Source organism: Canis aureus, chromosome 8, assembly GCF_053574225.1.
Source record: "Canis aureus isolate CA01 chromosome 8, VMU_Caureus_v.1.0, whole genome shotgun sequence".
In the NCBI taxonomy this organism is placed as follows: Eukaryota; Metazoa; Chordata; class Mammalia; order Carnivora; family Canidae; genus Canis; species Canis aureus.
Genome location: NC_135618.1, coordinates 44,426,068 through 44,451,161, shown reverse-complemented (window position 1 = coordinate 44,451,161; position 25,094 = coordinate 44,426,068). Strand labels below are relative to the sequence as shown.

Genomic DNA, 25,094 nt, shown 5'->3' with positions numbered 1-25,094 from the left:
CGCTCAGGGCCAACCTCTGCTTCTCTCTTGCTCAATGCTTAGCTACTGTGTTGAAACTGCTCGTGGCATCTGTGCCAGGGGAGCAGGGGAGCAGAAGCTGAGGGACTGGCTTCCCCTCCACCCCCCAGCCGTCCTGGGGGTTGGTGCTGTTAGTGCCAGTCTGGCTGGAGGGAGCCCGCTCAGGTTACCTGTGAGGTGGGGGCAGAGGAGCCAATGGGCCGGGATGAACCCGTCCTGAGTCCCTCAGAGTCACGAGCTGGTCAGCTGCAGAGCCGGGATCTGCGCCCCCAGAACCAGTGTGTGTGGGGCTGCAGAGCCTGGCTAAGGGGAGGCCCTGGGTGGGGGTTAGGTTAGACCCGAGGAGAGAGGAACGGGCAGGTGGCTGGGGAAGCCGAGGCCGGGACGCAGGGACGGAGGCAGGTGGGGGCAGGTTGAGGAAATTCTGGCAGCATGGAGGGCGGCCCCAGGGATGGTGAGAGGGGCTCCCTCCGGGGGTGGGCCGCTGAGTGTCTGCAGGCAGCCACCATGGAAACCCGGGGAGGGATGGGCCCAGCCAGGCCACCTCGGGCACCTGCGTGGGGCAGCCCAGGCAGGGCCATCTCCAGTTACAAAGCTTAGGGCAAGTGGGAGTAAGACTCCGTGGTCTTGTTTTGCTGTAACAAGGAGACTCTGGGGGAGGGGTGGATCTTACCCCGTGGACAGGAAGGCGAGGAGCTGTGCCAGCCGGGAGGAGCAGAGCCCACTGCTGCAGAAACCCCAGGAACACCAGAGTGTCCGAAGCAGAGGCCTTCGGATCTGCAAGGGCTGGGTTTTCCTTCCAGAATCTGAGGAGATAGCACAGCTGACCGTCTACGTCCCCATTCACAAGATGGTCACAGAAGGAAAAAGTCATCAGAATGAGAACTAGGAAACAATAAAATCACTTTAATTTGCTGCTTTTCATCGGGAAAGGTCATTACAGTATCATTTGTGAAATTCAAGGAGAAAAGGTACCACTGGGTGGCCGCGTCCTGGGAACCACTGAGCAATGTACACCTCCCCCCACGGGACCCCACGCTAACATAAGCTTGGGGGAGCCAGCTGACGCGGAGATGGAAGCACCCAGTGGGGTGAGGGTGGGGGTGGGGCGGCGGGGGTGCAGACCCCAGCAGGTCAGCCAGCCCGGAGCGGAGGCCGTGCTGGGGCTGGAGTGGACTGAGGGTTTGTGGGTCCTGACGGGTCCAGATTCAGAAAAGCGCTCTGTGAACCGTTTCCTTGGAAAGTGCTCTTCCTCGGGACCCTGGAGCTGCCTTCCGGCCACAGGGGCCCTGGCTGACCTCCAAGCTGGAGTGAGGGTCGCAGGCGCAGCCACCGCCCCGCTTCTCCGGTCCAAGCCCGGGGGAGGCTGGGGCAGACACACTGGTTCAGGCAACGATGTGCAGAGCCAGTGTGGCTCCTCTGCTCTTAAGCACCAAGGCTCTGACGAGATCCCTGAGACATGCGAGGTCGGGCCCCCGGGGAGGCCGCCAGGGCAGGGGCAGGGCATCCAGGGGCAGGGCCGCTTGCCCATTCCCCACCTGGCTGTTGGTGGCCACGGGCTCCCATGGCGACGGTCGGAGACCCAGCAGGCTCTCCCAGGTGTAGTGACTTCTGAGCTCACCTGTGTGGCAGGCCAGCAGTGGGCTGCGTCCCACCAACTGCTGAGCTCAGTGCTGGCCAGTGGCCTCAGTGCCCTGGGCTTCAAAGTCCCCCAAGCGGATGCTCAGGCAGGAGCTTCACTTCACAAGGCGGTTTGAAGCTCTGTCCTGGGGGGGATGGCTGTAAACAGCTGGTCCTTTCCCAATACCAGATCCCTCTGTTGGTATTGACACGCGGGGTCCAAGCACTCATACCTGTTACATTTTTCACAAGACCCAGGAGGGAGGGCCTGGGCACATTTGCTCTTTCTGTATCGTTCTAGAACAATGGGGAAAGTTCCCCCAAAACCGTGTGTACTGTGATTGCACGTATGGAGGGTCTGACCTCAGGGGCGGGGATGAAATCTGGTTGGAGGTGTTCCTTCGAGCCATTCTTGACTAGTCTGGTGGAGGCCACTCCGTCAGGACAGTGTGGAGGGCCTGGCGTGGGCCAGGGGTGTGGGAGGGAGGGAGGGGTCCTAAGTGTGGCCACCCGTGACCCGTCAGGCCCGTCAGTGGGACGCCCTGCCCTCCCTCAGGTGAGGGACCGTTAGGAGAACAGCTCTTCGCAGATCCTGCGGGTGTCCTCAGGCGCTGTCACCGTGTAGCCCACGGTCCTCGGGTCGGTGAAGATCTCATGGTCATTCCCTCCCTGCAAAGACATGAAGGAGGCGTGGGCCGCCGGGCAAACGAGGAACTGGCCCTTCTCCCGGCAGGGACCATGGCTTCAGTTACCTAAGCTCCCAGGAGGGGAACAACATGAGCACAGTCATCACAGGGAGGCTTTCTCACCTTCCCTTGAACTGCAATTTAGCTTGGAACATGTAATTACGCCAAAGAAAGAAATCACGATGCTCTTGTGAAGATCTGTCTCAGGCTTATTTTTCTATAAAGCAAACGCAGCAGGTGACAGCACTCTCTGTGCCACTGTGTTTCAACCGTGCCCAAGCCGTTCTCACCAGTCAGGCAGTGTGGCAGGGCGGACAGCCCACTGCGGCGCTGCCCTGGGAGCACGCTGCGACCTGGACACCCCGGCCTCCGAGCTGATGGCAGCTGCAGGTGACTGCTGCACACTGGGTGGCCAGGGCAACAAAGCAACTGGGTTTGATTTTGATTTGTTTAAAATTTTTAAAAGACCTTCCTTATTTGAGAGAGAGAGAGAGAGAGAGAGAACATGAGCATGAGCAGGGGAGAGGGAGGACAAATACGCTCCTGCTGAGCGGGGAGCCCGACATGGGGCTTGATCCCAGGACCCCGGGACCTCGACCTGAGCCGAAGGCAGACGCTCACCCACTGAGCCGCCCAGATGCCATTTGACTCGTTTCAATGGAAAGTTGCTGTGTCTGGTGTGTGGGCCAGGCAGCCTGAGTGTAGACCCTGCTGGTACTGCGGGTCGGGGTTGGGGGTCAGGAACTGTGTGGAAGCCCCCTGCTGCTGGACAGGGGGTAACATGGCACCCCGCCCGCAGTGCCTGCCCCTCAGCTCATGTGGCCCCAGGCTTGTGTAGCATTATTTCCCCCGGGCCACTTCCAGGAGCGGAGGGCAAGGCTGCCTGTGCCAGGCCCCATAGGGGGGGCCCCGGGGTCACGGGTCCTCCAGTCTGTGCCGCACCCCCACCAAAAGCTTCTAGAAAGCCCCTGCTTTTCTTCTTGTGCAATTTCCTGTATTTTTCTCACAAAACTGGTCACTCTAACTCAAAACCTTGGGAAAATCATTTAGTGTATAATATGATTAAAATAATGGATTTTTCTCATTAAGATTCTCTAGGAAAAACCTGACATTCCTGTAAGGGGCTGACGGGGCTGACAGATGGGCTGACAGATGTAGTGATGAGTAGTGATGACGACTGCTCTCACCTTTGTGGGAATAACCCCTCCCCAGGCTTTAGGGGGTGCTGCTGCCTGGGCCCAGCGCGCCAGGAGGAGGAGTCATGTTAGGGAGAGGGGTCATTTCCCAGCACCAATGATGGGGGAGCTGCTGGGGTCCTAACAGGTTCCTGTGCCCTCCGAGCGTCTCATATGCCAGGTGCGACCCCAGCATGTCAATGTGAAACCGGTTCATGTAATTCTCAGAATTAAAGCCAGATTCCTCTCAGGAATAGCTCAGAGGGTAGAAACAATCGCAGAGACCCTAAGAGTATAAACAGACTCGTGCACTCTCCAGAAAAACCACACATCTACCTGGGACACGGTCACTCCCGGTCACTCGCTCACGCTGGCAGGAGGGAGGAGTCTGTATTCACGCAGTAACCCAGGAGGCCTGGCCAGCATCTACTGACTGCCCAGCAAAGGGCAAACAAAACCGAGGTCCCGGCGGCTTTCACAGCTTGCGTTGGGGGCAGGGAGAGAGCAGGAAGCAGAGGGGACAAGCCATGCCCGGGAAGGCGGCTCAGTGGCCCACCAGGCCTGGGAGGTGAGGACTTGGGGTTTTATGTGAAGCTGCCCAGAAGGCTGCAACCTGGGGACATGATCAGATTCACCTTCTGGAGGATGGGTGGGGGGTAGGGTGGGGCATGGGGACGAGGAGCGGGAGCACAACAGGTAGGAGGCTGACAGCCAGCCAGGGTACCAGGGCAGGCGCCCTTTCCCGGGGGAACGAGGGACTGACTCCCAAGCAGGAAGGGGTTGCAGCTGCCGCACCTGCCCCTCCCTGGAGACCTCACCAGGCAGGGACAGGTGTGCACTTAACAGATGCCTTATTTGGCCTCTCCCATAGCCCTCCTGGAGGGGTCGGGTGGTAATGGATGGGAGGGTGAGCTCTTCTGCAGAACCCAATGGCACCAGGTCCAGAGAATGAAAATGAGACCCCCACCCCACCCCCTGCCACCACCACCGGGCTGGGCCAGCTCTCCCAGCCCCGTCTCTGCTCAGCAGAGTCAGCAACCCGAGACCTGAATCTCCTCTCCTGCCAGGGGACCTGGTTTCTGTGCCTTGAGGTGCAGCGCTGCTCCCTGGGGCTGCACAGAGCTCGAGGTCACATGCCAGAGTCAGAGGGAGGGCAGGAGAAGCAGAAGCACAACACGAAGCCAGAGTGAGGTCCCTTCTCTAGAACTAGGCTTCAGAGAACCGGAAATTCCAAACGCCTGGTTTGCACGGGGACTGCAGGTCACTAGGGTCAGGTAGGGAAGACCCGTTTCTGAGACTCGGCAAAGGGAGCAGAGCTGGAAGCGATGAATGCCAGATTGTGTTACCCGAGAGCCCAGAGGAGAGGCCTGCAGCTCAGTGCCAACAGCCCATTAATATTTAAATCCCTACAAGGCCAAGGTCTGAGGAGAAAACAGAAAAACAGAAGGCAGTGTCCGCCCTGTTCACACGGAGTCCAGTCTCCCAGCCACCCAGCCAGTTTCCGCACACGCTGTGGCCTCCCCGATGATCCTGACGGTGGAGGTGAGGAAGGGAACAGGAATCGAGTGTCCCTGGCCCGTGTGCCCTGCTCGGCAGGAAGCAGGCAGGACCCGCTGGACTTCCCAACACCCATCTGGAGAACAAGTAGACCCCCTCCAGCTCGGAGTCCACTCCTGCCGCGTGTGGACGTTTATCTCCGGTCAGTGTAACAGGATGTATCAAATCCCTAGGTACCAGGGTACAAAGGCCAAAGGGACACGGGCTCTGTCCTCAAAGGCCTGTGGTGGCAATGTTCCCCTGGCTGGGGTGACAGTCACTGCGGGAGCTCTACCAGTACTTCTGGGGCCAGGGTCCCTGGCCACTGTGCCACGGTGGGGAAGCCAATTGGATGTGAGTGCACGCCACGTGACTGGTATAAGGCTGCTTGCTCAACATGTGATCATCAGCTGGGGATGCAAACAGGCTCCACTTTCAAATATATTCAGAAAAATGTATGCTCTTAGATACTGATTTTCCCTAAAAAGAAGTAAATAGTCATGCTAAAAAAAAAAAAAAAAAAAAAAGCCTGGCCCCATGATCATGTCTTGAAAATAATTAGGGGATTCCAGGGTACTTCCAGGATGTGATCCTGTGGCTTACAATCTGGTGACTAAGTGAGCTGGCTTGCTGTCCTGCTGATGCCCCCGGGGCAACCCTCAGGGGCTGGCATGGACGGAGACATCAGCCACTGGACCCCAGGGGACTTCCCCAAGGGCCAGCCTCGCTCTAGGGGCCTGAAGCTGGGGTCTCTCTGAAGGAAGAGCTATAGCAGGGGCTGCTGACCACAGATTCTGGTGTCCAGAAGGCAGCTAGGTCAGCGGGGACCCCAACAACCACCCCCTGCACCTATGGGACCCCTGTCTGGTGTCCTGTTTCCTGTCCTCCCGCGGGGGAGCTGGTGCCAGGCCCTCAGCTCCATTAAATTTCTAACCCGGTCCAACTTACTTTTGTGAACTCTTGGGGAACAGTGGTTTTCCTCTGGGAGTGAGGGACTCCCCCCGCCTCCATGCTTACCTGCGTCTGCCACTAGCCCCACAAGACCTGGGTCTCAGATTTTGCACTGCAACACAGGAGTAGTAGGGCAGGTCTGCTGTGCACAGGACACATTCAGTGCCCTCAGGCCCTTGGGCATCCTGAGAGCGAGTGCGGGAGATACTGGGCACGGCGAGGATGCCCAGGTCATGGCCAATGGCCAACTCTGTCCACAGCTTGGCCAGGAACTCGAGGCTCAACATGCACCACTCACCCTGTAGGCCCCCAACCTCTCAGAGCAATCTTATAGCCCAATCTCATGGGCTTTTTAAAACTTCATTAAAAGCTGCAGACTTGGTAGCAGGCTGGCTCCCCTCCTGGGAGAGGGGAGCTGGGCCCCGGGGAGCCACCCTCCTTCTAGAACCTCCCTTTGCTCCCTGCTGCTTCAGAGGAACCATGGCTCATGGACACACAGGGACGTGTGTGGTCCCACGCTGGCCGCAAGGCTAGATCTGGGTCTTCTGGGATTCAAAGCTGCCTCTTCCTACCAGTCCGACGGGGACCTCTTTTAAGTTTAAAGACCTATCTTCTTTTTTAGCATCTGTGGAAAACCAAGTGTTACATGATTTAATAGCCTTTTGGAGGTGATGTGGGAAAGTGATAAGAGATTTCTGGATGCCACTGGTGCTGACCCTGCACTGCACCCCGCCCTGCCTGCTATGCCAGGCTGCCCGAGGACCAGAGGACATAACGTCTAAGTACCCAGCTCAAAGCCTGACACCGAAGTGCTTTAGGAACTAAACATTTTACTTTTCCTCTTTTTCTCGATTTGACATTTTAAAGCTTTATTTATCAACAGATAGCACATGCATGCAGTTGAAAATTTAAAAACAGGACATAGCGGTAAGTCTCTCTTCCAACCTTGTCCCCAGCCCTCAAGAGGTCTGTCATCTGCTTTTTGGGTCCCTTTATGCGCTTAAAGCAAATGTGAAGAGAGATTACTTCCCCCTCTTAAGCTCACCTATGTAATCCCAGGGATGGTCTCCGTCAGCTGTCTGTATAGCTCAGGGCATCCTGCTATGTGCGTGGGCCCCCGTGACTGGTCAGTCCCTCTCACAGCAACGCAGGCTTTTGCCCAATGCTGCAGCTCTGCGTGTGCCCTTCCCGCTCACAGACAGCTAAATCACGCAAGAGGATCCACTGAGTCAAAAAGTCAATCAGTTGTCAATGTTCATGAAGTGTTAGAATGTTTCCAGGTTCCAACTGCCTTAAAGCCAGGAAGCATTAAGCCAGCAGAAGCTGTCTTGCCAGGGAAGTTGGAAAGGCTGGTGAGGAAGTTGGTCCAGGCAGCCCCCCCAGGGGAAGCCCTGCATAGCAGGGTGGGGTGTGTCTCTCTGTGCCCTTGTTATCCCTTCCCTGCAGCAAAGGGAAGCACTCCACACCAGAGCCCGGAGCCTCGAAGCTGCACTCAGAGCTCTGGGGTTTTCTTGTTTTCTTTCTTTCTTTCTCTTTCTCTTTCTTTTTCTTTCTTTTCTTTCTTTTCTTTCTTTCTTTCTTTTCTTTTCTTTTCTTTCTTCCTTCCTTCCTTTCTCTCTCTCTTTTTTTTTATAAATTTATTTTTTATTTGTGTTGAATTTGCCAACATAGTACTAGAAGTCCTAGCCTCAGCAATCAGACAACAAAAAGAAATAAAAGGCATTCAAATTGGCAAAGAAGAAGCCAAACTCTCCCTCTTCGCCGATGACATGATACTCTACATAGAAAACTCAAAAGACTCCACCCCAAGATTGCTAGAACTCATACAGCAGTTTGGCAGTGTGGCAGGATACAAAATCAATGCCCAGAAGTCAGTGGCATTTCTATACACTGAGACTGAAGGAAGAGAAATTAAGGAGTCAATCCCATTTACAATTGCACCCAAAAGCAGAAGGTACCTAGGAATAAACCTAACCAAAGATGTAAAGGATCTATACCCTAAAAACTACAGAACATTTCTGAAAGAAACTGAGGAAGACACAAAGAGATGGAAAAATATTCCATGCTCATGGGTTGGAAGAATTAATATTGTGAAAATGTCAATGTTACCCAGGGCAATTTACACATTTAATACAATCCCTATCAAAATACCATGGACTTTCTTCAGAGAGTTGCAACAAATCATTTTAAGATTTGTGTGGAATCAGATAAGACCCTGAATAGCCAGGGGAATATTAAAAAAGAAAACCAGAGCCGGGGGCTTCACAATGAAAGATTTCAGGTTGTACTACAAAGCTGTGGTCATCAAGACAGTGTGGTACTGGCACAAAAACAGACACACAGATCAATGGAACAGAATAGAGAACCCAGAAATGGGCCCTCAACTTTATGGTCAGCTAATATTCTACAAAGGAGGAAAGACTATCTACTAGAAGAAAGACAGTCTCTTCAATAAATGGTGCTGGGAAAACTGGACATGCACATGCAGAAGAATGAAACTAGACCACTCTCTTTCACCATACACAAAGATAAACTCAAAATGGATGAAAGATCTAAATGTGAGACAAGATTCCATCAAAATTCTAGAGAACACAGGCAACACCCTTTGTGAACTTGGCCACAGCAACTTCTTGCAAGATACATCCCAGAAGGCAAGAGAAACAAAAGCAAAAATGAACTATTGAGACTTCATCAAGATAAGAAGCTTTTGCACAGCAAAAGATACAGTCAACAAAACTCAAAGACAACCTACAGAATGGGAGAAGATATTTGCAAATGACGTATCAGATAAAAGGCTAGTTTCCAAGATCTATAAAGAGCTGGGTTTTCAAAGATCCTGGTTGTTGTGGCTGATGGGCAGGATGTGGCGGGGATGGGCTGAGGAGGGGAGGGGAGGGCAGGGGGTGGAGGTGCCTTTAGAAAAGCAAAGGCCAAGTCTTTCTTCACCCTGCTTGCTCTCTGGGAAGTTCCAAGCAGGGAAGGGGTGGAGGGGGCTTCGTGTAACACCAGATCCTGGCAGACAGAGGGGGCTGCTAGGCAGGCCTCTAACTAAGCCTGTGGTGCTTGGCAGGGAAATGGCTTTTTTTTTTCCTTAATTAAATTGGCTCCATGCCCAGTGTGGAGCCCAACGCGGGGCTCCAACTTACAACCCTGAGATCAAGAGCTGAGCTGAGATCAAGAGTAGGATGCTTAGCTGACTGGGCCACCCAGGCACCCCTGGGAAATGGCTTGTTACTGACAGCTCTCAGCTCGGATGTTGTTGCCTTGGAAACCAGCAAAAACATTTGCCTTGGTGCAAAGAAAGAAAACTGCTTTCAAAATCTCTATCCCTGACTGCAATAAGTTTAGAGCTAGCGTTTGGATGGCTCTGTGCTTGTTTAAAGGTTTAGACAGCTGGACCATTACTTCCCATTTCCAGGAAGCCACTGACCGACCGCATCAGTGAGAGCAGAGAACCGTAACCACGGTGTCAGCCGCGTCAGCAACCACAGCCCCAGGGCCTCTGCTGGAGAAATGGGTCATACTGGCCCTGGAAATCTTGTTTTCAAATATTTACTAATGTATGTACTGAGAACACAGCAGAAAATAAAATAACGAGCACGCAGAGTCCAGTTTCGGGATCACATACGTGCACAGAGAAAAGCCTCAGAGGCAGATCAGTTGTGACCACAGTGACCCATTTTCTCCCTCGGACTTTCTCTAATGCCCCGTGATGAATGTGTATTAACAATCCCAGGGAAAAAAGAAACCCTCTGTAAATAGTATCCACTTTTAAAAAGTAGGTAAAACTAAAAACCCAACAGAATCAATATGTGGTCTTGTTGCAGTGAAACAGAACAGAACACTCTGTCATGCCCAGATGGAGAACTCCCCAAAGAAGGCATGCATTCTCTGCTGATCTCAAGACCTGCTTTCCATCCTGCAAAGGCCCAGCTGGGGCCTCGGACGGCTGTGCGCACACAGTGTCATCACGAAGGAAGACCTGGGCGCGCCTGCCTGCATAGCTCTCTCCTTGGCCTGCCGGGGCTGGCACGGAGCTGCAAGGGCCCGGCCCTCCCTTGGATCCCACTCATGTGCTTTCTCTAAAGACATCAAAGTCACAAACAGGCTTTTTTCAAAGCATTTCCGCATCTGAATAATTTCACCAAAAGGATGCGGTTGTAAAGCACTTCTCTCTGTCATTAAGAACCAGGCTAGAGAACACACCTCTCGAAAAGCAGCACCATGATGTTTGGGAACTAGAAGAGAATCCTCCCCGCTGGGCCAGAGGAATGGCTGGTTGGACTGGAAAGCCTATGCGCTTGAATAGCAGGTGGTTTGTTCTAGTGCCACCAGCTCTGTCCTGAGCTGTATGACTGTGGGCAAGTTACCAACCCTTTCTGAGTCCTGTTTAATTTTTTAAAGATAATTTATTTAAGAGAGAGAGAGAAAATGTGCACAGGGGGAGGGGCAGAGGGCGATGAGCAGATTCCCCACTGAGTGGGGAGCCCAATGCAGGGCTTGATCCCAGGCCCCAAGATCACATTCTGGGCTGAAATCAAGACTTAGACATTCAACCGATGGAGCCTAGCCCCAGAAACCCCTCCCTTTAAAAAGATTGAGAGTGAGTGCATGCGAGTGGGGTTGGGAATAGAGAGAGAATCTTCAGACACCCTGCTGAACGGGGAGCCCAATGCAGGGTTCAATGCCAGGACCCCAAGATCATGACCTGAGTCGAGATCAAGAGTCAAACGCTTAACTGAATGAGCCACCCGGGCACCCTGGAATCCTGGTTTTATCATTTAGAATGATGGACATGAGACCATACTGATCAGAAGTTCCCTTCATGCTAGAAGACTGTAGGCGGTGACCTTGCTGAAAGGCAGGCAGGTCCACCAGAGAAACCTTAGTGGAGGGCAAGTACTCTGCAGTGGATGAGAGACCAGAGGGATAAAAAACTCTGAATCTGTAGCACCTAGGACACACCTGCTGGGAGCAGGACAGCCATAAGGCCTGACCCAGGACCGCTGATGGCAAGGTAAGTCCCATCACTTCACATGGTGGCATGCCCGGGGCCAGGCAGGGGTGTCTGGTCCGAGCCCCCTCTCGGAGCCCACCTGTCCTTTTTTTTTTTTTTTTTTTTTTTTTTTTTTTTAGCCCACCTGTCCTAAGGAGAACTCCGTCCTGCTGCCACGGTGGCTCTGGGGAAATCCCTCCTTCAGTTTTCCTACTGGCGCTGGCTTTTGACACAGCTCTGTTCTCAGCCCTACTTCAGATTCAGTCAGTCTGGGACTTGGGACTTCCGACAGGGACAGTTCCCTAAACAGTGTGGGTCATGCCCACCTCTAAACAATCCCTGGGGTTGTCTCTTGAATTTCACACCAAGACTCCCCACCTTCCTATTATTTAGGACACCTTGTGCTCAACTCATAATCAATACCCTGGGGGGAAAAACACAGTGGAAACACGACGTAAAAATGGCCAAGGGCTCTTTGAAAGGCACAGAGGACCAGACAGCAGCACTGAGGGATGTGGCCTCAAAGTGATCTCCTGATCTCCACCTCTGCCTCCAGGGAGGTGTCTGATGTCTGAGCAGGGAGGGAGGGAGGCTTCGTTGCATCTCTCCCAGGACAGAAGCCCCTGCTCAGTGTGAGCTGGGCCAGTGCCGACCACACGGGGGGGTGGGGGGGTTAAGGCCCACTGGTCCATGTCCCCCTCTCCAGCCCAAACTGAACAATCCACCTCCAACACACACTCCTGTACTCACAGGCATGGTTTTGTCCCCGAAAAAATAGATGGTCTTGTAGCCGTCATTTTCCACGTGTCTCAGGCAATACCTCTTGTCCCAGCCATCAGGAAAGACGTCAATGCTGATCTGGCCTCCTGCAGAGATGGGGTGGGGGGATGGGAGGGGGAGGACACAGAAGCTAAAGGTGGGAAGGAGGCCAAGGTCGCTAAAAGACCACGCAGTCTACTTTTGGGCAACTGGAAGGCCCAGGTGGATTATTAATACCCTTGTTTGCTACTCATGTTACTTTAGTGGCGGGTTCTAGAAATTAACGTGGCAGTGCTTTTCCCCAACATTATTTCAACCTGAAATCAAAAAGTGAGACACACTGCCAGCTCAGAACAAGGAATGCATTTGCGTTCAACTGCTGCATCAAGTGCGTGGGTCTTAATGAAGCAGGCTGGTGAAAAATGGGGTAACAGCTTCACTTAGCTGGGCCGCCTCGAGCTTTAACATGCTCTGGTTCTTGGAGGATGCTGCCTAGAAGCAGGCTGCATGCAGTGCGTCCTGGGAAACCCACGTGGAAGGTCACTGGCAGGCAGCTTTTGGTGGTGAGGAAAGCCTCTGAGAGCTGTGGCAAGCAGATGTTCACCTCACAGTTCAAGAACACCTGAAAATCTACCCACTGGTCTATCAGACACAATCCCCTTGCACTTCCAGTTTTCCTCCAACTGTATACTTAGTAGAGGTGGTAAAACGAGAGGGCTTTAAGTAATGACTCATCTGTGCCGCAAGAAATCCGTTTGCTTCAAGCATATGACAATGTTTTCGACCAACAGCTGAGTCTGAGACGCCAGCGCGGCGGGAAGAATTGTCGGACACTGGAAATATTCGCACGCTGGCTTGCTGTTGTAGATAAAACCTTTGTGGACTCAGACTAAGTCCCCTTTCCTTCCAGGGCCTCAGTTTCTTGACCTATAAGACCAACCCAACTGACTGCTAAGGTTCTCTGCTGCTCACGCCTCCTGAGATTCCAGAATCTATTCAGCCTAGCACTCTTCTGGGCCAAGAGGAGAGGTGCGGGAGGAGGGATCCTGTCGGGTGAGAAGTTAAAACCAAACCCAGCAGCCTGGGCCAGTCTCCACGAGGGCTGACCACACAGGGGAGCTTGCCTCTGGAACCCCCTTGCCCACCCTCACGCTGGGCACAGTCCAGTTTCAAGAGCTCACTGGCCCACAACAAACCCCTGGCAAACAGTTCCCAAAGCCCGAAACCCGCCCAAGTGCACGATACCTATGGAGAACGTGACACCTTTTCCTGCAAACTCTTTCCGCAGGTCTGCTACAAACTTCTGTCTTATGTTTTCTTTCTGAGAAAAACAAAGAGATACCGCTTATCTACCACGTGGCAGTTCAGAAAGCACCCTTCAACGACGGGCCACCAGGCTGCACATCTTCTCTCCATAGACCCAGGCTGTGTCTGAGGGACTCACTTTATCAAGTTCATGAAACTCAATGCGTTCTTCTTGGCTGCAGCTTCTCCCAATGGGGGACACGTTCAACATCCCGTTTCGGAACTCAATGAAAGTGCCCCTAGAGAGGAAAGGGGATGGGCCCGGAGATACATTACTTATGGGGGCGACATTATAGATGGATAAACTTCCAGGAGGCAGGGGCTGGTGTGATGGACACTTCACGGGGTTGTGCTCAGCCACGTGGGGCCGAGCTGAATTGAGGTTAGATTTCAAAGATGAAGCATGAAAAAGGAATGTCGTCCTCATTCAAAATGATTTACACTGGGGATCCCTGGGTGGCGCAGTGGTTTGGCGCCTGCCTTTGGCCCAGGGCGCGATCCTGGAGACCCGGGATCGAATCCCACATCGGGCTTCCGGTGCATGGAGCCTGCTTCTCCCTCTGCCTATGTCTCTGCCTCTCTCTCTTTCTCTCTCTGTGACTATCATAAATAAATAAAAATTAAAAAAAAAAAAAAAGATTTAAAAAAAAATAAAAAATAAAAAAAAAAAACAATGATTTACACTGTTAAAATGACTATTTTTGACTACATTGGCTTAAATAAAACATGATTAAAATTAATTTCCAGTGATCCTTTCTTTTTTTTTTAAGATTTTATTTATGTATTCGTGAGAGAGAGAGAGAGAGAGAGAGAGAGAAGCAAAAGCAGGCTCCACGCAGGGAGCCCAATGTGGGACTCGATCCCGGGACTCCAGAATCACACCCTAGGCCGAAGGCAAGCACTAAACTGCTTGAGCCACCCAGGGATCCCCCATTTTCTGTTTTTTTTTTTTAATGTAGAAAACTTAAAATTGCACATGTGGTCGTTACTGCTGTTGGATAGTGAATTTTGTCGTTAATAAAGAGCTATGAAATGATTACCATCTCTCAAGTGCCCTGAGGAGTCTGAAAATTAGTGCGCCCAACACTCTCGCTAGTGACCTCTTGAACACAGCGATCTGACCAGAGCTATGGGGAAAATGCTCCGAGGGCCGCCCTACCAGCCTCAGAAATCACTAAGGAAACATCCTGTGGCCAGCTGCTACTAAATGGCTGATCTGATCACAGAAAATGAGAATAGCTTAACGGTTTTTTAGTTACTTTGAATAAAGATGTTTAAAAAAAAAAAAAATCCCCCCCCCACCGTGTTTCCAGTTTGAATCTCAAAACAGTTTTTTAAAAACCCAAATGACTGCGAGCTACCGATCCTTATGATGCAATTAAAGTGTTTTGTGACTGTGTGCTCAGAGGTATCTCCTAGTTCTAAACGCTGATGCCTGTGAACCTCTGAAACCCTTTCCCTGGGCCCTGTCTTCCACGCCCAGCCCTGATCTCAAGCCACCAGCCACCTGTAAATACTGGGGACACACGTGCAGTATTGAGCTGAGGGACTGCTTCAAGGCCAAAGTGGCCTCGGGCGAGGTGTGACTCTGGGTGCCTCTCGGAGCCTCACAAAGGCAGTCTTTCTGGTCACCTCTAGAGTCTTGAGAAAATCAAATGTCCCAGTTTTTGTTAACTGGGAAGCCATGGATACTCGTCAGGTAAAATAAAAGCAGCAAAATCTCAATGGCTGGATCCTTCCCAGGGCTGCACACAAATTGCACAGAAGCAAATGATACAACAACGTGTGTGCATGAGATGCTTTTTCAAGAATCCCGCGCCTGGGACGTCCTGGAGTGGGTACAGAGCAGCCCTGTGCCCTCTACCTTCTATAGGTACCCTAGTGATTATTCCTAGGGGTGACCCTAGGGCCGCAGGTCCTAAACTGTCAGAAAAAGAGCTCGATGATTTCTCCCCGACTCAAGGATGCAGTATCACTCTCATTTCCAAGGGAGGCTGCTGCATTTTAGAAAGGGTTCTATTCTCAAAAACCAGGGTTAAGGCAGTTTATCAAGTGTTCAATTCCTCCCTGAAGATCTAGACTCACCTGAAGCCTTGCTGCCCCTGCGTAACCTACATGGGGTGTTCAGTGAGGGCTGCTAAGAGGTGTACACAAGTGCTGATCCAGTTGGGTCTCAGCTCTGCCTCCCGAATTTGGGGGGGTGTCTCATGCTAATGTGAAATTAAAGCTCTACACACCGGTCTCCCTTACTAGGATGATAATCTCTTTGAGGAAGGGATAGACTTAGACTTTTAAAAAATTTTTTTAGCCTCCATTCATGCTTAACCCAAAGAAAAGACTGAATTGGATGGGGGTGGAAGACACTATGTTTTCACTTTTTCCCGTGGGGACTTCCCGACATATGTAAGAAGTATACAGCCTAGGATAATGAAACCCCCACCTGCCATTACCCAGCTGCAGCCAGGACTGACTCCGGGTCTAGCCTGTCTCATCTATAGCTCCCACATTTGAGATTTGAAAACGGATGCCCCTGACCCCAAGTGGAGGTTCTGGTAGTCTTGAGCAGTCTCGAGAATGTACGTCCTGAAATTCAGCTGCCACTTAAAACATATTTCTTCCCTCCTCTTTAAGGTGTTACATGTTAAGGGGCAGAAAACGGAGAAGAAAATGAAAGTATTTCCAAGTAGCCACCTGTAACCTCACCACCGGGAAATAGCCACTGTTAGAGCTCATGGGTTCATCTGCCCATCTTTTGACCGTGGGCACGAACGGACATTATTGTTGTTCATACATCAAAATGGGAATCGACAGCGAGAGGTGGGTCCCCTAATCAGATGCTTACGGAGGTCAGAACAAGGGGGGGGCTGGGAAAGATGGGGGGAATGGGGGTGGGGGCGTGCACCGCTTAGCTGACTACTGCCGTGTTGAACGGGCATCGAGCTGCCAGGTCAGAGGCTACTGAAGCCAGAAGTGCAGGTACTCTACAGGGTGAAACCAGACTTTCAAAGGAAGCAATTAATGCAGATTTCATTTCGCACCTTGGGCCCAGCAAACAGGGCCGCGCATGGGCCTCCAGGCGGGCTCCTGGGTCTGGGGCTCATGCTGCTTTTCACACTGCTGTTTTATAGGCCTTCCCCCAGATCCACAGCCTCCGAAAGCGTCTGGTTTCCGACTCCCATCATGTGGAAATGCCGTCACTTACGTGATCATTTTCCACTAGAAGGTTTCCAGGAATTCCTCACTAAGCACGGGGCCCAGGACTTACACTAGCACAAAGCCAGCGAATGACACTACTCTACCTGCTGGTGCTGCGTCTTGGCTAAAAGCAAAAACCCACCTCTTCTTCGGGAGTTTAATTTTCGCAATGTAGCTCAGGCAGTAGTTGATTAAATCTTGGATTAGGGCCTCACCCAGGTGACCTTGAATGTTCTAGACAAAGAAAATACTGGGGTTACTTGATTCAGGGGGAGGCGTTTTCAGAATAACTTTAGAGCAAAGCCAGGTCTTCAGCCACTATTGGCCGAGGGTCACCCGGCTGCTGTGGCGGCCAGGGTGACACGCCCCACTCCCTTTCTCCTTTTCCTGCTTGAAAACAAGACAAACCACAAAGGGCTTTCATTAAAGCATTTTCTGCTTCATTACTCAAGATTTTTGTGCTCATTATCTTTCAAATACTTCATGAAAGGCCCAAAGAGTTTATTATTGCTGCTTTTATTCAATTAAAACATCTACAGACGCTGACAGAAAATGTAGTTGTTCCACTTAGGCTTTCTCTCATGTCTGAGTAGAACGATCTTATTACTAATGAGACCCACACAGCACCTCTTAAAAATGCTTGTTGTGAGGCAGCCTGCCCTAGTCTCTGCCAGCATAAGAGAAAAATCAGATTAAGTATCCTTAAAAAAACAGTTAAAAAATTTGACAATTTTGAAAACGCGATAGTCACATGGTTCGACATTCAAGATGTAAAAAAAAGAATACAGGGTGGAGATTCACTCCTTCCCCTGCTCCTCACCTCCCAGAAGCATCCAATGTCAAATATCTTTTTAGAAAACATTTTAACAATAGTATATAGTCCTCTGGATACTTGAGAGCCTACCTGTTTACACAAGAGTTTCCCATCTTTGTACGCTACCAGGCCATTTTCGGGAAACACATAATCATATTTTTTAACCACTGCAACCAAAACAAAAGAAAAGTTAGTGTGTGAGGAACTGCAGCCAGAGCTTCTATTTCTGGATTAACACGCATCACCAATAACATTGCTGAACTCCAGTAAGAACTGTGAAATATCTTGTCTTAACAGATTGGGAGGGTAGGACAAGCACCTTAAAATAATTTTTTTTTTTTAAGACTCTTAACTACAAGTGTGCAAGATGGTGGCCAGGCTGCAAAATGGAGACTTGGTGGCCGGCCCCTCACGTCTCTGCCTTCAGCCCTCTGCACCTGGAGAGGAAGATGGGACCTAAGGATGGCCCCCTCAGCCTCCCTGCGGGTCTGCCTCACCAGGGCAGCACTGAGAATGCACAGGTTCCCAGGCTTTGCTCTCAGGCTTTCTGAATCAGAACATGCAGGGGCTAGGCTAAAAATAAAAACCTAAAAAAAGATTCTTTTTTAAAAAATTAAAAACAAGGTCTTTAGGTGATTCTTACATGTAGCCAGATTTGGAGCCCACTCACATGAATCTAAATGGGTTCCCAAATATCAGTTGCTTGCGAAAATGCAGATTCCCAGGTTTCCTGTATTGGGTGGGACCCTCACATCTGGATTTTCACAAGTTCCTCAGGTGATTCTGATATAGCTGAATCTTCTACTTTCTTCTAGCTCGTGAACAGTTTTGTTGTTTTGACTTACAGTCCTTGAAATCTACAGATAACGCCCTACCCTGAAATAAAACCTCTCTGAGCCTCTGGTTAAAAATATGGCCAGAGGCAGAAAGGGCCGTTGGGTCCTAGTAACAGGATTTCCAGGGCTTAACATGCCCCATTATGTTGTTTCTAGTGTTTCTAAGTAGAGTATCTTCAAGGAAGATTAAGTGTGAGCAGAACAAAGAGTTTTAAAGAGAATGTATTGATTGTGCTCAGAGTAACTAATCCAATAAAAACAGCTTACCCAGATCTGGACTGTAAGATATTATAGTTAAAACACCGGTTCTCTACTGGGGGTGATTTTGTTACCCCAGAGAACACATGGTAAAGTCTGGGGACATTTCTGGTTGTCATACTGCAGGGGAGGTGCTTCTGGCATCACGTGGGTGGAGGCCAGGGGTGCTGCTGAACATCCTACAGTAGGCAGAACTGCCTCCGACGACAGAGAACGATCTGGCCCAAAACGTCAACAGTGTCCACAAGAATGATCAACTCATCTACGCTCCACCCTCCAGTGCTTACAGGCCAGAAACCCTGGAGGCACAAGAGAAGCAATCTATAGTCTGTGTAGTTTCAAGAAAAACGGGTAACCAGACAGTTTCCAACAAGCAGAGTGCTGTGCTGGCAGGACTGTGCATTACAAGGTCCTGGGTGGAGCTGCTAAAACACTCCCAGGCCCTGGAGACCTCAGAATCTGCAGCAAAGGGGTCCTGTGCTGAGGATTCTGGTTCAATAGGTAGGGGACCAGCCCAGGTGACTCCTGGTTAGGGAATTCTGGGAAATACTGTGTTAGGGCAACGGAGAGGAGGCCCCTAGACCTGGAGTGCACCTCCACCCCTGGGTGAGGATGGTCAGGAGACTGGGCCTGAGCTGAGCTAGGAGAGTGGATGGGGCAACAGGAAGTATTCCAGGTGGTGACACACACACTCAAACTTCTGGGGGACCCTGGCTGTGTGTCTGAGTACCAAGTGGTTCACCACCAACTCCAGAAAGTTACCTCTAAGATTAAGAACAGAGGAAAGAGAAAGCAGAGAGAATGTCTGCCCAAACCAGTGAGCAGGAAGCCTGCCACACGGGAGGAGGGCTCAGGGCGGCCCATGATCCTTAATGGCCACAGGCCCTACGGTCCTCACAGGAAGCTGTAATCAACAACGTAGAGTTTACTTACCATCATTTCCCAGCTGCTCCTGCACTTTCTCAAAGTCTGACCCACCTACTACTCCAATTTTGATCCTCTGCCTCAAGTTTTGTAGAAAGCCATCCATTTCTTCGGTGATTTTCTACAAAAAGGAACGTAAAAAATCCTGAGCTGTAAAGTAACCAGGAGACTAAAACTGTAACAGTGACACAACCCTGACTTTCACGCGTGCCAGTTCAGGCTCTAGATCCGTATAGTAGGTTCAAATATTATAGTTGTCATTTGGGGACATCAACTTTTTACCAGTAGAAAATGTGTTAAATTTTATTTATTTTTACCTAGCTTAAAACATGCAAGCGATCTATTAACAGCTGTTGTGTGCTGCTCCTCTCTACCTTCATATACCTGTCCAAATGCACAAAAATATAAATAGGTCTTATTTCCTGAAACACAAGTGGCCTCATTCCGTGTCTTGAGCAGTGAGCTGTGGTGACCATTCTATGCTGATACACACACATCTGGAGCATTCCTCTCAAATGCTATGCTGTATTCCACTTACGGATTTAAGTTGCTGATTTTATTTTATTTTTAAAAAATATTTTATTTATTTATTCATGAGAGAGAGAGAGGCGCGCAGAGACACAGGCAGAGGGAGAAGCAGGCTCCCTGTGGGGAGCCGACGCAGGACTCTATCCCAGGACCTTGGAATCATGACCTGAGCCAAAGGCAGACCCTCAACCACGGAGTCACCCAGGCGTTGTCACTTTTTTTTTTTTTTTTTTTTTAAAGATTTGACAGAGTGGGAGCAAGCAGCAGACTCCTCACTGAGCAGGGTCAATTTTGAATGAACTGACTTTTTTTTTTTAAGATTTTATTTATTAATGAGAGACAGAGAGAGAGAGAGAGGCAGAGACACAGGCAGAGGGAGAAGCAGGTTCCCTGTAGGGAGCCTGATGCGGGACTCAATCCCAGGACTCCAAGATCACGCCCTAGGCCAAAGGCAGACGCTTAACCACTCAGCCACCCAGGGATCCCCAAGTTGCTGATTTTTTTTTTTAGGGGGAGGGTCGGGGGTCCGGAGAGGGGGCAGGGTGCAGCGGGCGGGGGGGGGGGGGGGGGGGGGCGGGGCGGCTGCCGGGCGGGGGCACCTTGGCCTGGGAGGGAGGGGCGATGGACTTGCCCAAGTTGCTGATTTTAAAACAAAATGTGGTAAGTTTAAAGAGGACGTTCAGAATTGATTTGTTATAATCATACCAAACTGGGACGCCTGGGTGTCTCGGTTAAGCGTTTGGGTTTGGCTCAGGTCATGATTTCAGGGTCCTGGGACCGAGCCCATGCCGGGTTCTTTGTTCAGCGGGGAGTCAGCTTCTCCCTCTCCCTCTGTGCTCTCTCTCCAATAAATAATCTTAAAAAAGGATTAATCATACAAAACTAAAAATAAGTACAAGAGTAAAATCACTAGATTTTTTTTTTAGCCTCTCATAAAAGAAAAGCTCCTATCAATAGTGGTCTCGATGGTATAATTTTACGCTAAAGTCCAAACTGTGCACTAATTCAAAAGAAATTATGAACATGACAAGATATCCCTGTATTAATCCCAGTTTGTTTTTTACGGTTATTTTGTTACTTTTAGCAATGTGAATTATACATTCACATGGGGAATACTTAATCTTTTTTTTAAAGATTTATTTATTTATTTATCTATCTATTTATTTATTTATGATAGACATAGAGAGAGAGAAGCAGAGACACAGGAAGGAGAAGCAGGCTCCATGCCGGGAGCCCGACGCGGGACTTGATCCCGGGTCCCCAAGTTCGAGCTCTGGGCCAAAGGCAGGTGCTAAACCACTGAGCCACCCAGGGATCCCCCCCCTCCAACCTTTTTTTGAGAGAGAGAATCTTAAGTAGGCGCCATGCCCAGTGCATAGCCCGAGGCAGGGCTTGATCTCACAACCCTGAATGATCTGAGCTAAAATCAAGAGTAGGATACTTAACTGACTGAGCCACCCAGATGCCCTACTTTATTAATATTTTTAGAGTAAACTCTACCCTTAACATGGGGCTTGAACTCATGACCCCGAGATCAAGAGTCACATGCTCCACTGACTGAGCCAGCCGGGTAGCCCTCACACGAGGTATCTTTAGAAGTGAAGTGAGCAGAAATTAAAAACAAAAACACAACTTCAATATGTAAACATCTAGAGTGCAATCTTCTTAAAAAAAAAAAATGTTTTAGAGTAACACAAACATAGAATAAAACTGCACAAAAAGGCTTATAACAGAGCAATCTTTTCTACATCTTCCAGTGGAATCTTGACCTAGCAGATAAAATCGAGGAGTGCACCGGCAGCCTCTATGAATCAATGACCGTGAAAATGGGTCCCAGAGGCCCCAGAGTGGCTTACTCACACCTGACGTCAGGATGGCCGGATGCGGGGAAGACTCCTGACGTTAGAATGGCCGGAAGTGGGGAAGAGTCTCTGGATTGCAAAACACTAAAAATGCAATATTTCCATTTTCAAGCAGAACCCAAAGCTGCAATTTATCTTTTTTTTTTTTTTTTTAAGATTTTCTATTTATTTATTCATGAGATACAGAGAGAGAAGCAGAGACACAGGCAGAGGGAGAAGCACGCTCCATGCAGGGAACCCAATGTGGGACTCGATCCCAGGACCCACAATGATGACCTGAGCCAAAGGTAGATGCTCAACCGCTGAGCCACCGAGGCATCCCTGCAATTTATTTCATCTGAACCCCTGTGCACTGAGGAGCTCTGTGGTATTGTGACCATCAAACGTGTCTGCAATGTGTGTGGGTCAGAAGGCACCTCTTCATTTCCAAGTGGCAGCAAAAATTTTTTGACAGGAAAGAAGACCCAGCTGCTTGTGAGCACAACAGAGCATCTAAACTATCCACTGCAGGGAGATCTTTAGAGCAAAATAGTCACACATCAAAGTTGTTGTGACAGTCCCAAACAACTCCTGTGTTGGTAATCACAAGGAATTCTTTATAAAGCATCCTGGACAAAAAGGGAAACGAAGAAAGTTCCACAAACTTGAAACTGAGGTCAAAGAATGTTAAAAATTCACCTTCTGAAGGTGAATTTCGGCCTTTTACAGAAAATGTTTGCCAACTGCTGGACTGGGGCATTAAATCATATGTAGGAATGGATGACAATCTCTGTCAGTGGTGATAATGGCACTACGGTCATCATGATGCCTTCAAGAAATGCAGGCTCAAATACTCAGGGGTGAAGCACCATGATGACCGTGGCTTTGGAAGCGATACAGCGGAAGAAAAAGGTGGAGAGAAAGTTAATGTCATTTGTTACTGAATTTAAGTGGGGGCGATATGGTTGTTCTGCATACTACGTTCTCCATGATTCTGTACTTCTGACATTTTTAAACATTTTTATTTATTTTAGTTTTTTAAGATTTTATTTTCAAGTGATCTCTACACCCAACACACGGCTCCAACTTACGATCCTGAGATCGAGTCACATGCTCTATTGGGTGATCTAGCCAGGCGCCCCTGTGTGTTTGAAATTTTTATGACATAAAGATAAAAACAATTCACTCAAGCTTTATGACTGCTTCTTTTCGCAGCCTTTTGTTCTAAGTCTCAACAGCTTTTTGGAGGGAATGGCATTTCTTAGGAAAAGTGCTCGGCACAAGAATATTCTACTAAAATAGTGAGATGTGTGAAGCTGTGGACTCTGTTCTACTTGTATTTTACCCCTGTTTATACTGTATCGTGTTTCAGCACCTGCAAGATAACCCATTCTTCCACTTCCGGATTGTAATACGCTTATCAGTGTTTGAGAACGTATGTATTGGGGGGTGAGGGGGAAAGGCTGTGTAATGAATAGCCCTGTTGCTAAAATAATTTTATTTTTTACCTGGAACACCCAGCACACAGAAACAATCTCCTTTCTTTAAGTTAGACTTTTTTTTTTTTCAGTATTAAAATTGTTTGCTGCAAAGAGTATCACGTTTCAAATGTGTTAAGGAAATGCGTCGCAGGTTTCTTTGCTATTTCATACTTCCTGCTTATCTATCCTGATTCCCTCTGGGAGACCTAAGCACCTTCCGGAAATGGCATAACCAGCAGCCAGCGCAGCTTCCATCTGAGAGCGGTGGCAGATAATGGCCAACTTAGCAAATAACAACGCCCAGTGGCCCAGAGGCTTGTACCAGATGGGCTGTGAGAAATCAAGGTCACAGTTTCACAGAGTCTCGGGTTCCTTATGTTTAAAAGGGTAAAGGAGATTAATCTGTGGGATGAAAGAAGGAGAAAGGGTGAGAAGGTCCAATGGTGTCAAGTAAAAAGGTCTGGAATGTGAACCCTAGACCATTACAGCCCATGGGCCAAAGTGAGCAGCTGTTTGTTTTTATAACAAATAAATCAGGGGGATCCCTGGGTGGTGCAGCAGTTTAGCGCCTGCCTTCAGCCCAGGGCATGGTCCTGGAGTCCTGGGATCGAGTCCCACGTTGGGCTCCCTGCATGGAGCCTGCCTCTCCTCTCTCATGAATAAATAAATAAAATATTTAAAAAAGATTTTTTTCAAGTCCTGATGTGGGACTTGAATCTGGGACCCCAGGTTCAGGCCCTGGGCTGAAGGCAGGCGCCAAACCGCTGAGCCACCCAGGCGTCCCTAAATAAAGTTCTAACACATCCATGCTGTGTCTACATCAGGTCTACAGCTGCTTTTGCATTAAAGGTGAGCAGTTACTACAGACCACGTAGTCGGCAAACACAATCATTTTTTGCTATCTGGCCCTTCACAAACAAGGAATTGCTGACTCTGGCTCCAGATAGCCAAGGGCTTCTAACCGTCCACAGGTGCGAGCCGGCCAATGCCTCTGAAGCAGAAAAGGCCTTTGAATAACTTGCAGTTGAATGTGGTTAGGAGCGACACTGAACCTGTGGCTCAGGAAGGCCAAACGGAAAAGAAAAAAAAAAAAAAAAAAAAAAAGGAAGGCCAAACGAGGGCACCTGGGTGGCTCAGTGGTGGAGCACCTGCCTTCAGCTCAGGTCCTGGGACGGAGTCCCGCATCGGCTTCCCCAGCAGGGAGCCTGCTTCTCCCTCTGCCTGCGTCTCTGTCTCTCTCATGAACGGATAAATAAAATCTTAAAGAGGAAAACGAAAGGCAAGGCGATGTCATGTAAAGTCCCACGTATTTGGTGCAGAAACGCGTGGAGCACACCGGCGCCACCCTCTGGCCAAAATGAAGAGAGCGGGGAGAGGCTGCGAAGGCCGTGAGGACACTCGGGTCGGGTGGCAAGTCTGCGGCTCAGGGACCAGCTCCCCCGCCAGGGCTGGTGTGAGCCTGAGCTTCGCCGCAAAGGTCGACCCCGGCCGAGACCCGGGCGTGGGAAGCCAGCTCCCGAGAGTCGAAGGAGGCTCTCAGCGGGCGGCGTGAGGAAAGCCCAGGTCCCCTCCATCACTCGCGCCGGAGTGGGGTGGGGAAGGGTCGCGGCGGCGGCAGCGCTCACGGACTGTTACGGAGCACAGCCTGCTGCGCCCCAGAGACTCTTCCTGAATTTATTCCATTTCTGCGAGAGCCCCGCCCGGCACCGGGAAGGTCCCCACGTGGAGCCGTGGATGCTGAGACTCAGAGGTTAAGCGACGTGCTGTCAACAGGGTCCAGCTCAGACAGCTCGCAGGCGACAGGGCGGAGGGCGGGACGCCGCTAGCGGCTGGGGGCGCTGACTTGGGCTCGAATGCAGCGCGGCGGGGAGAGAGTCCGGAGCTGCCTTTTCCAACCCCAGCCACTTTTTTTTTTTTTTTTTTGCATTCGAGGGCTTTCCGGCCCCCGTCCCGTGTCTCCGAGCACCCTGGGGCTCTGCACCCCGCCGGGCGCCGCCTCACCTGCCGCGGGGCCGTCAGCGTCCCGTCCACGTCGAAGAGGCACAGCACCGAGCCGGACGCCGCCATGTCCCCGCCTTCCATCCGGGACTCGTCGGCAACCCGGAACTTCCGGGTTCGGCCCCTTCCTCCCCGCGCCGCGGGGCACGCTGGGAGGAGGATGATTTTTTTTT

At 50.4% G+C, this 25,094-nt stretch overlaps 1 protein-coding gene across 2 annotated transcripts; it reads right to left on the bottom strand.

Annotated features, from left to right (window-relative positions):
* Positions 1 to 904: 904 nt before the first annotated feature.
* Positions 905 to 25,082, bottom strand: PMM2 (phosphomannomutase 2). Of its 2 annotated transcripts, none has more exons than XM_077906591.1 (8): positions 24,925 to 25,082; positions 19,083 to 19,194; positions 17,146 to 17,222; positions 16,384 to 16,475; positions 13,186 to 13,285; positions 12,987 to 13,062; positions 11,733 to 11,848; positions 905 to 2,307 (listed from the first exon to the last, which is right to left on the bottom strand). In XM_077906591.1, the coding sequence occupies exons 1-8, from the start codon at positions 25,003 to 25,005 to the stop codon at positions 2,206 to 2,208; spliced, it is 756 nt and encodes a 251-aa protein (XP_077762717.1). In that variant the 5' UTR covers positions 25,006 to 25,082; the 3' UTR covers positions 905 to 2,205. The 2 variants fall into 2 exon arrangements, with proteins under 2 accessions (XP_077762717.1, XP_077762718.1); XM_077906592.1 differs by lacking the exon at positions 905 to 2,307 and adding an exon at positions 6,829 to 7,668.
* Positions 25,083 to 25,094: the final 12 nt, after the last annotated feature.

Bases quoted from the DNA above. Each gene is read 5' to 3' on its own strand.
- PMM2 (XM_077906591.1), bottom strand. From the start codon at position 25,005: ATGGAAGGCGGGGACATGGCGGCGTCCGGCTCGGTGCTGTGCCTCTTC. The intron at 17,223-19,082 runs GTAAGTAAACTC...TTTTGGTTGCAG, and splicing joins GGAGCAGCTGGGAAATGATG to TGGTTAAAAAATATGATTAT. The intron at 16,476-17,145 runs GTAGGCTCTCAA...TTCTTTGTCTAG, and splicing joins GGAAACTCTTGTGTAAACAG to AACATTCAAGGTCACCTGGG.